Source organism: Nycticebus coucang, chromosome 12 (genome assembly GCF_027406575.1).
Source record: "Nycticebus coucang isolate mNycCou1 chromosome 12, mNycCou1.pri, whole genome shotgun sequence".
Taxonomy (NCBI): domain Eukaryota; kingdom Metazoa; phylum Chordata; class Mammalia; order Primates; family Lorisidae; genus Nycticebus; species Nycticebus coucang.
The window spans coordinates 872,469-886,275 of NC_069791.1; the positions used below are offsets into that span (position 1 = coordinate 872,469).

At 47.2% G+C, this 13,807-nt stretch overlaps 1 protein-coding gene across 9 annotated transcripts in view; it reads left to right on the plus strand.

Annotated features, from left to right (window-relative positions):
- Positions 1–13,807, plus strand: part of GRIP1 (glutamate receptor interacting protein 1) — a 687,322-nt gene that overhangs the window by 519,595 nt on the left and 153,920 nt on the right. For all 9 annotated transcript variants that reach the window (XM_053554787.1, XM_053554785.1, XM_053554786.1 and 6 more), the window contains 2 exons: positions 1,480–1,615; positions 6,844–6,989. In XM_053554787.1, the coding sequence (XP_053410762.1) occupies positions 1,480–1,615; positions 6,844–6,989 (282 nt within the window). The remainder of the gene's footprint in view (positions 1–1,479; positions 1,616–6,843; positions 6,990–13,807) is intronic.

Below are 13,807 nucleotides of genomic sequence, written 5' to 3' on the forward strand. Positions count from 1 at the left end.
AGTGGGATTCCAGGATCAATGATAGATCTGCTTTTAGTTCTTTGAGAAATCTCCACACTACACTAATCCCTATAAAGTTTGTACTAATTTATAGTCCCACCAACAGAGTAAAATGTTCCCTTTTCACCCCATCCTCACCCATATCCATTGTTTTTTGACTTATTAATAATGGCTATTCTAATTGGAATAGGATGTCTCATTATGGTGTTAATTTGCATTACCCTGGTGATTAGCGATGTTGAGCATTTCTTTCGTATGTTTTTTGGCCATTTGTCTATCTTCTTTTGAAAAATGCCTGTTCATATTATTTGCCCACTATTTAAGGGGGTTGTTTGGTTTTTTTCTTGCTAGGTTGTTTGAGTTGCTTTTAGATTCTAGACATTAATCCCTTGTTGAACACATAGTTTGTGAATATTTTCTCCTGTTCTACAGAATATTAACTCTTTTGATTTACTTCTTTTGTTGTGCAGAAGCTTTTTAGTTTAATTAAGTCCCATTTGTCTGTTTTTTTATGCATTTGCTTTTAGAGTCTTAGTCATAAATGCTTTGCCTAGGCCAATCTCTAGAGAGGTTTTCATAGATTTCTTCTAGAATTTGTATTGTTTCAGGTCTTACATTTAGGTCTTCAATCCATCTCATGTGAAATTTTGTATATGGTGAGAGACAGGGATCCAGTTTCATTCTCCTGCAGTGACTAACCAGTCTTCCCTGCTCCATTTTTGAATGGCATGGCCCTTTTCCAATGTATGTTTTAGCTGGAAAAAACTTCCTTGAAGATCATTTGGTCATAGACATATGGTTTTATGTCTGGGTTCTCTACTCTGTCCCATTGACCCATTGTCTGTTGTTATGGCAACACATGCTATTTTGGTCACCACAGCCATGTTATATAATTTGAAGTCAAGTGCTGTGATATGTTCCATCTTTTTGCTTAGGATTGCTTTGGCCATTCTGTACTTTGTTTTGAAAGACAAAAATGTGAAGAATCAAGGATACCATTCTTGAATTTGTGCAGAAAGCTTTCTTCCCCTGTCATTATGCTTCCTGTGTTGATATTACCGTGAGCCTGGAGTCTGCTGCTGCCCAATACACATTTGTATTGCCACTTAAAATTCTGTTCTAACTCCTCACTTCACCATTTTCACCTGTTCTCTTTGGAGTTATAGGAGAGAAACCGGAGAAAGTCACTTGAGGATGGCAGAAAACAAAGGATTAATATTGTCATTGTATCATGCGTAGGACAATTCAGGCTATTTATTGTCAACCTAGAATGAACCGCCATTTTAATAACCTCTCATGGAACTTCTGCCCACACGTCTTTATGAAATATTCTGTAAACTACAATGGAAGGAGGCCACAGACATCTGTTCTCATTAAAGAACAGTAGAAAGAACTTCCAGGGAGGAGTACCTAACCACACCCAAATGACATTTGTGACTCTGCTGTCATTTAATGAGGCAAATGCTTTTCTTTTAACAGAGGAATTCAAGGGATCCACGGTTGTTGAACTGATGAAGAAGGAAGGTACTACACTCGGCCTGACGGTGTCGGGAGGAATAGACAAGGATGGCAAGCCCAGGGTGTCCAACCTGCGGCAAGGAGGAATCGCTGCCAGGTAAATGCCTCTCAGGGAAATCTGCAGGGAAAGACTAAGTGTAATTAATTAAAAAAATTAAAGCTCCATCAGAAAAAGTCACTAATGAATAAATGTCAGTGGCCATCTGCTGGGCAGCACATGCCAGCAGAAGCAAAGAGGACAAGATTCAGAAGCTACCCCCAGCTCTGCCTGGGGGCCAAAGTCATTAGGGAGGTTCTCTGCCATCTCAGGAGCACCCAAGCCCTCATGAGGGTTTAATTTTATGTGGATCTAGTCTGCAAATGTGCCAGTGAATGGCAGACAAGCCACAGGGGGCAGAGAAACTCTGATTATCTCAATGTGAAACAGACGACCCTTATTATGCGTGGGGAACCACCACACAGGGAGAGTGGGTACCCGACGCTGAGTTCCTAAACTAAAGTTTTGTTTGTCCCACCTCTTCTCTACTCCTCTACTTGGGTGATTTTACTTTCACCAAAGAGATGGTTCTGAAAGGACAGAGGCTAAGAGCAGGAGTTTACACCCGCCCTTCTTTCCCTGACCTGCAAGTTACACTTGTCACTGCCAAAGGCAGAATGTTCCAGATGCGGGTCGGGTGAGCTTTGTGGGCACCTTCTGAGTTTGCCTCAGAGAGGGGGGATGGTCAGATGTCACTAAAATTGAGGGGCATGTATCTTGAGTCCTAAACACCCACATCCTTGCCCACATAAATTCCAAGTTAAATTTTAGAGTTCTTCACTTCATCACCTGAAATGGTGATTACTTTTGATGATCAGCCTATTTGTACAATTTATAAGCTTAATCCAGTTGCTCCATGATGGGAGGTGCTGCTGGTGACAGGCTGGTGAGGGTGTGAGCACTGCCGTCAGCTCTACCGAGGCTCTCAGGACCTCTTTCCTTAGCGTTAACCTCCTTTATTTCACTCACATCATGGCCAGTCCATGACACTAGGCCGTGCTGTGTCTGCAGGGCTTACAGCAGGTGTCAGGGAAGGGTAGGACAATGGCATTTCCAGTTGTTAATGCTGTGACTAAAAGCACTGCTATGCCGGTTTTATCAAGTATTAAAAACTACCAAATACTCATTAAGGCACTACCATTTTACAAGGAGTAAATCAAATAATTAAAGATGAACTCCTTGCCCTTAACGGACGTATAATCTTTTGGGGGAGATAAGGTCTAACAAACATGAAAAGTTTGGGAGGAATGATGGCCTCGCATGACAGTAAGAGAAGCAACACGGGACTTTACACAGAGCACAGGCAGCTGGGTGGCCATGAGTGTAGTGACCCTGAGACTAGAGTCACATGCACGGTCCAGGCTGCAGTGGCTTGAGAAGGCTTCTCAGAGGAAAGAGGATGGACAAGGCTCCTCACAGCACAGAGGATGGGGAAGGATCTGTGGGAGAACAGAGGATGGGGAAGGCTCTGAGGGAAGACAGAAGATGGGGAAGGTTCTGAGGGAGGACAGAGGATGGGAAAGGATCTCTGCAGGAGGACAGAGGATGGAGAAGGCAGTGAGGGAGGACAGAGGATGGGGAAGGATCTCGGCAGAACGACAGAGGATGGGGAAGGATCTGAGGGAGCAGAGAGGTAGGGAAGGATCTCTGCAGGGGGACAGAGTATGGGGAAGGATCTCTGCAGGAGGACAGAGGATGGGAAGGATCTCTACAGGAGGACAGAGGATGGGGAAGGATCTCTGCAGGAGGACAGAGGATGGAGAAGGATCTCTACAGGAGGACAGATGAAAGGGAAGGATCTCTGCAAGAGGACAGAGTATGGGGAAGGATCTCTACAGGAGGATAGATGAAAGGGAAGGATCTCTGCAGGAGGACAGAGTATGGGGAAGGATCTCTACAGGAGGACAGAGGATGGGAAGGATCTCTGCAGGATGACAGAGGATGGGGAAGGATCTCTGCAGGAGGACAGAGGATGGGGAAGGATCTCTGCAGGAGGACAGAGGATGGGAAGGATCTCTACAGGAGGACAGATGAAAGGGAAGGATCTCTGCAGGAGGACAGAGTATGGGGAAGCATCTCTGCAGGAGGACAGAGGATGGGGAAGGATCTCTACAGGAGGACAGATGAAAGGGAAGGATCTCTGCAGGAGGACAGAGTATGGGGAAGGATCTCTACAGGAGGACAGATGAAAGGGAAGGATCTCTGCAGGAGGACAGAGGATGGGAAGGATCTCTACAGGAGGACAGATGAAAGGGAAGGATCTCTGCAGGAGGACAGAGTATGGGGAAGGATCTCTACAGGAGGACAGATGAAAGGGAAGGATCTCTGCAGGAGGACAGAGGATGGGGAAGGATCTCTGCAGGAGGACAGAGGATGGGAAGGATCTCTACAGGAGGACAGATGAAAGGGAAGGATCTCTGCAGGAGGACAGAGTATGGGGAAGGATCTCTACAGGAGGACAGATGAAAGGGAAGGATCTCTGCAGGAGGACAGAGGATGGGAAGGATCTCTACAGGAGGACAGAGTATGGGGAAGCATCTCTGCAGGACGACAGAGGATGGGGAGGGATCTCTGCAGGAGGACAGAGTATGGGGAAGCATCTCTGCAGGAGGACAGAGGATGGGGAAGGATCTCTACAGGAGGACAGAGGATGGGCAAGGGTCTCTGCACGAGGACAAAGGATGGGGAAGGATCTCTACAGGAGGACAGAGGATGGAAAGGATCTCTACAGGAGGACAGATGATAGGGAAGCATCTCTGCAGGAAGACAGAGGATGGGGAAGGATCTCTGCAGGAGGACAGAGGATGGGAAGGATCTCTGCAGGAGGACAGATGAAAGGGAAGGATCTCTGCAGGAGGACAGAGGATGGGGAAGGATCTCTACAGGAGGACAGATGATAGGGAAGGATCTCTACAGGAGGACAGATGATAGGGAAGGATCTCTGCAGGAGGACAGTGGATGGGGAAGGGTCTCTGCAGGAGGACAGAGGATGGGAAGGATCTCTACAGGAGGACAGAGGATTGGGAAGGATCTCTACAGGAGGACAGAGGATGGGGAAGGATTTCTACAGGAGGAAAGAGGATGGGAAGGGTCTCTGCAGGAGGACAGAGGATGGGAAGGGTCTCTGCAGGAGGACAGAGGATGGGAAGGATCTCTACAGGAGGACAGATGATAGGGAAGCGTCTCTGCAGGAGGACAGAGGATGGGAAGGGTCTCTGCAGGAGGACAGAGGATGTGAAGGATCTCTACAGGAGGACAGAGGATGGGGAAGGATCTCTACAGGAGGACAGAGGATGGGAAGGATCTCAGCAGGAGGACAGAGGATGGGAAGGATCTCTTCAGGAGGACATAGGATGGGGAAGGATCTCTACGGGAGGACAGAGGATGGGGAAGGATCTCTACAGGAGGACAGAGGATGGGAAGGATCTCAGCAGGAGGACAGAGGATGGGAAGGATCTCAGCAGGAGGACAGAGGATGGGAAGGATCTCTGCAGGAGGACATAGGATGGGGAAGGATCTCTACGGGAGGACAGAGGATGGGGAAGGATCTCTACAGGAGGACAGAGGATGGGAAGGATCTCAGCAGGAGGACAGAGGATGGGAAGGATCTCAGCAGGAGGACAGAGGATGGGAAGGATCTCTGCAGGAGGACATAGGATGGGGAAGGATCTCTACGGGAGGACAGAGGATGGGGAAGGATCTCTACAGGAGGACAGAGGATGGGAAGGATCTCAGCAGGAGGACAGAGGATGGGGAAGGGTCTCTACAGGAGGACAGAGGATGGGGAAGGGTCTCTGCAGGAGGACAGAGGATGGGAAGGGTCTCTACAGGAGGACAGAGGATGGGGAAGGATCTCTGCAGGAGGACTGATGATGGGGAAGGATCTCTACAGGAGGACAGAGGATGGGGAAGGGTCTCTGCAGGAGGGCAGAGGTTGGGAAGGATCTCTACAGGAGGATAGAGGATGGGTAAGGGTCTCTACAGGAGGACAGAGGATGTGAAGGATCTCTACAGGAGGACAGAGGATGAGGAAGGATCTCTACAGGAGGACAGAGGATGGGAAGGATCTCAGCAGGAGGACAGAGGATGGGGAAGGGTCTCTACAGGAGGACAGAGGATGGGGAAGGGTCTCTGCAGGAGGACAGGATGGGGAAGGATCTCTACAGGAGGACAGAGGATGGGAAGGATCTCTACAGGAGGACAGAGGATGGGGAAGGATCTCTACAGGAGGACAGATGATGGGAAGGATCTCAGCAGGAGGACAGAGGATGGGGAAGGATCTCTACAGGAGGACAGATGATGGGAAGGATCTCAGCAGGAGGACAGAGGATGGGGAAGGGTCTCTGCAGGAGGACAGAGGATGGGGAAAGCTCTCTCAGGGAGAATTGATTTCAGGCGGTTTGTATGAAATAAACACAGTTTCTATTTTTGGAGAAAATCTTATTGAAGATCCTTATTAGTGACAGGAATTCTGACCCCTACCACCTGTTCTGTTTTGCAGCAGCACTAGACTAACTCACAGGGTCAGCGATGCTGGCTGTGGTGGCCGAGAGGATGTCACTGCCACCCAGAATGTGACTTGTGGCCTCTTCCCCAGGGCTCTTTCAACCCAACTGTACACAGTGAACAGCAGAATGAGCTGACACTTTCTTAGTCCTGGACAAACTCCCAGTGCAGATATTAAAAGCTATGAAATGTGCAAACGTCGGGAAGCAAAAGCAAGAGGGAATGAGGGACAGAAAATGACCTAGCATGATAGGACATGGATCCTACCCCCAAAGTACCAATTTTTGGGCAAAGCAACTAAAAAAATTTCCCCTTTATTTTGTTTTATGGTTCTTTTTATTATTAAATCAAAAAGAGTTAGATCATGTATACATTAATGCATTTGGGGGGTATAATGTGCTGATTTCATATACAATTTGAATGTTTACGTAGTACTGGTTGAATATATCCCTCACCTCATTTACTTAATGATTGTATTAAGACATTTATACTCTATGCTTTAATAGGTCCGACATGTACCCTTGCAATATGCACCATACGTGTGATCCTTTAACAAATAAAAGACACAAAATGTTAAGAAAGAGGCAGATATAGCAGCAGACCCCTGGCAAGACCTCCCGGTGTCCCAGGCAGCAGGGTTGCAGGGACGTGTGACTCTGGGTAACCTTCGCCTCTATCTTCAGGGCAGTCATCTCTAGGAGGCTTCTTTGCGAAGGAGATGGAGCTGGGGTCAGGCTGTCTGTAATGAGGTCAGTCTCTGAAGCCACTCTGTCATTTTGCAGAAGTGACCAGCTAGATGTGGGGGACTACATCAAGGCTGTGAACGGGATCAACTTGGCCAAATTCCGTCATGACGAGATCATCAGCCTACTGAAGAACGTGGGGGAGAGGGTGGTGCTGGAAGTGGAGTATGAGCTGCCGCCTGTCGGTGAGTACCCACGGGTGCCACCTGCATGCGGGCATCACCTCCCACAGGGCGTCACCTGCACTTCGAGTGTCACCTGCACAAGGGGCATCACTGTACAAGGGCTGTGACCTGCATGCGGGGTGTCACCCGCAGTTGGAGCATCACCTGCACGCAGGCGTCACCTGCACACAGGGCGTCACCTGCCCTCAGGTGTCTAGGACCAGTGGGCACCTGAAGACTTGGACAGTGGGAGCCCTGTGTACACTGTCCTTTTCCCATATCTCACACCTGTGATAAAGTTTGATAAATTAGGCACAGTAAGAGCTTAACAGGAATACTAATAATAAAATACAATTACAAACATAAACTAGCATCATTGCTCTTGTGCTTGAGGACTGTTAATAAGTAAAATAGGGTCCCTCAGACACAAGCCAAGACCGAGACAGCCAGTCTGACAAGAGGACAGGACTAAGTGACAGGTGGGCCCATGGCAAGGACGCCTACAGGAAGGGGTGAGCCCACGACCCCAGCAGGATGGAGCGATGGTGTGAGATTTCATCAAACTGCACATACGGCACACAATTTAAAACTTAGGAATAGACTGTTTCTGAACTGAAACCACAGAAACTAAAACCACAGGTTTTAGGTCAGGGGCTCCTGTGCGCACAGCCTGGGCAGGACAGCTGCGTGTTTCCCAAGCACCAGCTTCTTAGTATTTCTCCTCTTCCTTCAGTGTCTCACTGCAGGAAGGGCAGAGTTTCTTGATTTTTAAAAATCAATTAAAATCTGGTGGTGCCTGTGGCTCAAAGGAGTAGGGCGCTGGCCCATATGCTGGAGGTGGTGGGTTCAAACCCAGCCCTGGCCAAAAAACTGCAAAAAAAAAAAAAAAAAAAAAAATCAATTAAATTGAGAAACTATAGCCAATGTGGGAAAGAATTGCAAAGGACATAGATAGCCATGAAGTTATACAGGCCTGTGTACCCTTAAAGTGTCTGCCACTTACACTGTCTTAACAGTCACACAGGGTGAGTCTGTGCACTCAGAGCTACCCAGGCTTTATACTTAGCGCCAGGTTAGGGAGCCACGTTTAGCATCTTTATACAGATTCTTGTATAAATACATTCATTTCTGAAGCATGAAAATAGCATCCAAGCACGTCATTGACGAGTGATAATAAAGAGCGCGTAGCCAACATATCTTGACTATTTACAAAATGCTGTTCTCCAGCGTTCTGAAGAACTTAGTTGGTTTCTTTACCCCTCAGTGTGCAGAGAGCCAGCGTGGCAGAGTCACAGCAGGGTGCAGACCCTGCTCCACCTGTGCCAGCCACACCTCTGCGAGAGTCATTTAAGCTTCCACATCTGTGAAATAGTAGTGATTATCAGTTCATACTCATAGGTTTGTTGTGGGACTTATCAGAGCCAGAATTTGTAAAATACTTAGAACAGTGCCTGGCACTATAAAAGTTTTTGATAAACAATAAATCAATCAACACTAAAAGATCAGCATTATTATCATTACTTTTTCTCATTTTCCAGAGGCTTAAATTAAAAAAACTTAATCTCTCCCAGATCAGCAAAATCAGCATTATTATCATTACTTTTTCTCATTTTCCAGAGGCTTAAATTAAAAAAACTTAATCTCTCCCAGATTAGCAAGCTGCAAAGTCAGCCTCTGAGCTGGTGCTTCTGGACCCCCATCCCGTGCTGGTCTTCTTTCTGTGAGGTGTGAGGTCTGCTCTGTGTCACTGCTGCCTGCACTAAAGCTCTGCTGTCCCAGCACTACCTTTTCTGTTGTTAGCTTTTTTGGGGGGGGGACAGTCTCACTATGTCACCCTTGGTAGAGTGCCGTGGTGTCACAGCTCACAGACAACAGGATTCCTAATGTATCAACATGGGTTTGAGCAACCTCAAACTCTTGGGCTTAAGCAATTCTCTTGCCTCAGCCTCCCAAGTAGCTGGGACTACAGGCACCCGCCCCAATGCCCGGCTATTTTTCTGTTGCAGTTGTTTACTTGGCCCGGGCTGGGTTCAAACCCGATGCCCTCGGTGTATGTGGCTGATGTTGTAACCACTGTACTATGGGCGGTGAGCCTCTGTTGTTAGCTTTTAACATAGATGTTGCCCCGGGAAAGCTCCCTGTCTGCCCATGCTGGTGCGCTCAGCCTGGCTGTGACCAGTTGGGAACGATGCAGTTGCTGGACATTAACATATTAAGCATTGCTGTGCTACAGCCACCTCCGTGAACTAGGAGCTTAGGGATGTCAGGGGTGTTTACATCCTGCCAGGGGAAGGCAGATATTAAAATAAAATCCTAAGAAATATATCATATCGTCTGGGTCATGAATACTACAGGAAAAGGAAAGCTGAGCCGGGAGAGGGGGATGGGCATGCTGAGGTTGGGGTGGGGTTGTGGTGTCAAAGAGGGTAGTTAGGAATGGCTTCACTGAGATGCTGATACTGGTCAATGGCAGAAATGGGAGCACTGGTCTGATTATCATGCTTCATTTCTGAAGCATGAAAATAGCATCCAAGGAAGGAGGAAGGAGATTCCAGGAGGAAGGAGCATCAGTGCTAAGATCAAAGGGCAGGAATGTCCCCGGGATGTTCTGGGAGCATCAGGAAGGGCCACGCGGCTGGAGCAGGATGAGCAGGCGGAGAATCAGGAGGCAAGGTCAGAACTGGGCCACTGGGAAGACGCAACTCCTGTTCTGAGCGGTGTGGGAGGCACTGTGTGGACTGGGTCTGCTGTGTGGGAAGAGGCTGCAGGCCCCAGGCAGGAGTGAGGCCAGGCTGGGAGCTCTTGCTGTGGTTCATTGCAAGCGGTGGGGGTGGAAATGATGAAAAGCAGTCAGATGCTGGACATAGTTCAAAGGAAGAGACAACAGGATTCCTAATGGATCAGCGTGGGTTGTGCAGAGACAGAGGAGCCAAGGATGGCCCGGGCTTTGCGCCTGAGCAACTGCAGCCACTAGGGCTCGGTGGGGACCAGGCAGAGCCAAGCAGCTGGGGGAGACATGGAGGTGCCTGTCTGACATGCCAGGACAGACAGTTAAGTTCACAAACCCGTCCCAGAAAAAGTTCTATGCACCTCATTGCTACACATCACTGTGGTCACCTTTAAAGTGCTCTCCTCAGCCATCTGGTGACATGGTGATACTCAGCAGTGAGGGATGTAGCACAGGAGGAAACATCAGAAGCTCTCCACAAGAAAGTTCTGTACTGGAAATGTAAAATTGAGAGTAATGAGAACATAAACAGTGTTTGAAGCTTGGGCACCGAATCAGAGCACACAAGGCGTGTGCACATACCCATCACAGATTCTTACTATGAACATAAAATCTAACACTGAAAACCTGGCAGTCATTTTTCAACAAAATCTATTTAAGACTGTTCAGAAACCTTGCTACAATGCTTCTCATTTTCAGCAAGACTGGGCAGTAAAATGATGGTGACAATTTGGATGGTGTCACCAGTGAAGGGGCACTGCCCATTTCCCGCCTTTTTTTTTTTTTTTTTGGAGACAGATTGTTACTATGTCACCTTCAGTAGAGTGCCTTGGCATCACAGCTCACAGCAACCTCAAACTCTTGGGCTCAAGTGATTCTCTTGCCTCAGCCTCCCTACTAGCTGGGAGTACAAGTACCCACCACAACACCTGGCTTTTTTTTTTTTTTTTTTGTAGAGACAGACTCTCACTGTACTGCCCTTGGGTAGAGCTCCATGACGTCACACGGCTCACAGCAACCTCTAACTCTTGGGCTTACGTGATTCTCTTGCCTCAGCCTCCCAAGCAGCTGGGACTATAGGCACCTGCCACAACGCCTGGCTATTTTTTTGTTGCAGTTTGGCGGGGGCTGGTTTTGAACCCGCCACCCTCGGCGTATGGGGCCGGCGCCCTACTCACTGAGCCACAGGTGCCACCCTATTTTTTTGTTGTTGTTTGTTTAGCAGGCCTGGGCCACATTCAAACCCACCAGACCCGGAGCATATGGCGGAGGCCTAACCACTGAGCTACATGCACCCAGCCCCATCTCCCGCTTTCTGACATCAGACGCACTACCTAAGTTCCCTTAGCTCTAGGGTTCTCATCTGAAAAATGTCAATAGTAGTTACAGGATTTTTGCAATGATTCCATGTTCTAATCATGGAATCATTATTTAGTAGACTTATCATGAACTTGGCAAATAACCGGTGGGAACCCTCACTGTGAGTGCCCTGAAAGCACTGTATTTTCTTAAACTTTAAAAGAGTCCGTTTGCTTTGAAATCACTAGTTCAAACCATTGCCAAGGAGGTAAGAAAAACCATTTGGCTAAAGCTTTTAGAGTATACATTTTTTTCTTTTCTTTTTTTCTAAAGAGTATACATTTTTATTCCACTGGGGATATGAATAGCAATAAAGCACAACTTCTTCCTAAAATGACCTCTTAGAATGTTTTCAGGGGAGTCCAGCAGCGCAGATTTGCCCGGTGTTTGTTCAGAGCTGGGGGCTTCTGGGAGGATGTGCAGGAGGTGGGTCTGTCAGGTTCCAGGAAGATGACAGAGCAGAGCCCAGAGCAGACAGCACACAGATTGTAGCCGCTGGAGCACACTGGGAAGCAGGATGGGCTAGAGAGAGAGCCTCCAGTGAGGTGAACAGGAAGCAGCTGGGGCCTTTCAAGCCGTCTCCAGGGAGTGTGGCACCAAGTGGGTCTTGAGGTTGTCACAGCCAGGGAACAGCATCATCAAGTCTGGGCTTTTAGATTCATTGTTTTAGGAAGCCAAATAGAAAACAGACCAGAGATTATAAAACAAGGCTCTTACAGTTTTCCAAAAGAGAAGTGATATACTAAATAAATACAGCATCAGTGGAGTTAACAAGAAGACTGGTCTCAGAAATGCGTAGCAGCTAAGCCTGTCCTGACTTGGTGATTAAGAGTACCAGCTTTTACTTCCCCACACAATAAAGCTGATGGAAAAGGAGAAAGAATATTTTTAAATGTAAAAGTGTGAATTTTTATCATGGAAATCAGAAAGATGAGGTCTATTCTCCAAGTATAATCTTTCTATTATGTTTCTCTTTCTATTATGTTTAAGGAAATTAATAAGATCTTGGAATTCAGAGAGGTTGAAGGGATTAATAAGCTTCTCCATCACTTAGCTCAGACAGCCAGACCAGGAACAGGCCACCCCCAGCTAAGACCCAGGAGGAGGGCTGACTGCTGAATGATAGGCTGCCCAGGGCCAAGATTACAGCAGTTTGAGGCTCAGCCAACTAGATTGAGAAAGAGAAGAGGGGAGAGGGAGGGAGAGAGAGGTATCTGATAGAGGAGAAACAGATTCTTTACGAAAATGAAATGATTGTTCTACACGAGCTCTAAAGTTCTCTTTGACTTTAAAATCACATGATGCTTTGAGACTGTATTTAGAGGGAATACTACCAATATTTACCTTAGATATTTATGCATTAAAAGTTGGTCTAGAGCAGTGCTTTCAAATCTTTTGGTCACACAACCTATAAAGAATTTTGAAATGTCAAATAATTTTCATCCATTTTTTAGTAAACACTTAAAATTACCATAAGCTTAAATTGTTGGAAAGAACACAATTTCCAGCATGTTGTCTATTTTATATGTCTTTAAATTCTGTCTCTACTCATACCTTGATCTGCATGTTTGCCTCACTGAATAAATACTATCTGCCATGTAATCTGGTTGCAGGGCAGTCTGCACTGTTAAATTATCAGCTGAATCAGCCCAGCTATGAAAAAGAGTCATTTTTTTAACTTGAGTATATTAAAACATGTCCCTGGGACAGCCGTTCTTCTCAGTGCTAAGTAGGTAGACAGGTGATAGATGGTGGTGGTGATAATGTTGATGGTGGGGGTGATGGTGGTGATGGTGGTGGTGATGGTGATGATGGGGGTGATGGGGGTGATGATGGTGGTGGTGGTGGTGGTGGTGATGATGATGATGATGGTGATGATGGCGGTGATGGGGGTGATGGGGTGATGGTGATGATAATGGTGATGGTGGTGATGATGTTGATGATGGTGATGATGATGATGAGGGTGATGATGATGGTGATGTTGGTGATGGTGATGCTGGGGGTGATGGTGATGATAATGGTGACGGTGGTGATGATGTTGATGATGGTGATGATGATGATGAGGGTGATGATGTTGGTGATGGGGGTGATGGGGTGATGGTGATGATAATGGTGATGGTGGTGATGACGTTGATGATGGTGATGATGATGATGAGGGTGATGATGATGGTGATGTTGATGATGGGGGTGATGGTGATGATAATGGTGACAGTGGTGATGATGTTGATGATGGTGATGATGATGATGAGGGTGATGATGATGGTGATGTTGGTGATGGTGATGATGGGGGTGATGGTGATGATAATGGTGACGGTGGTGATGATGATGATGGTGATGTTGGTGATGATGGGGGTGATGGTGACGATAATGGTGATGGTGGTGGTGGCAATGGTGACAGTGGTGATGATGTTGATGGTGGTGATAGTGATGATGATAATGGGAGTGATGATGATGATGGTGGTGGTGATAGTGATGATGATGATGATGGGAGTGATGATGATGATGGTGGTGATGGTGATACTAATGGTGATGGTGGTGATGATCATGGTGGAGGTGGTGGCCATGGTGACGGTTGTGGTGATGATGGTGGGGGTGATGGTGACAGTGATGGAGGGACAGGCAGTCTCAGGTCTCCTCCACATGACTCATTTTGGGATTCAATCCGAAGGAACAGCAGCAACCCAGAGGAAGCCCTTCCCATTGCAATGGCAGAGTGAAGGAGACCAAGCACAGCTACAAGGCACATTTCTCA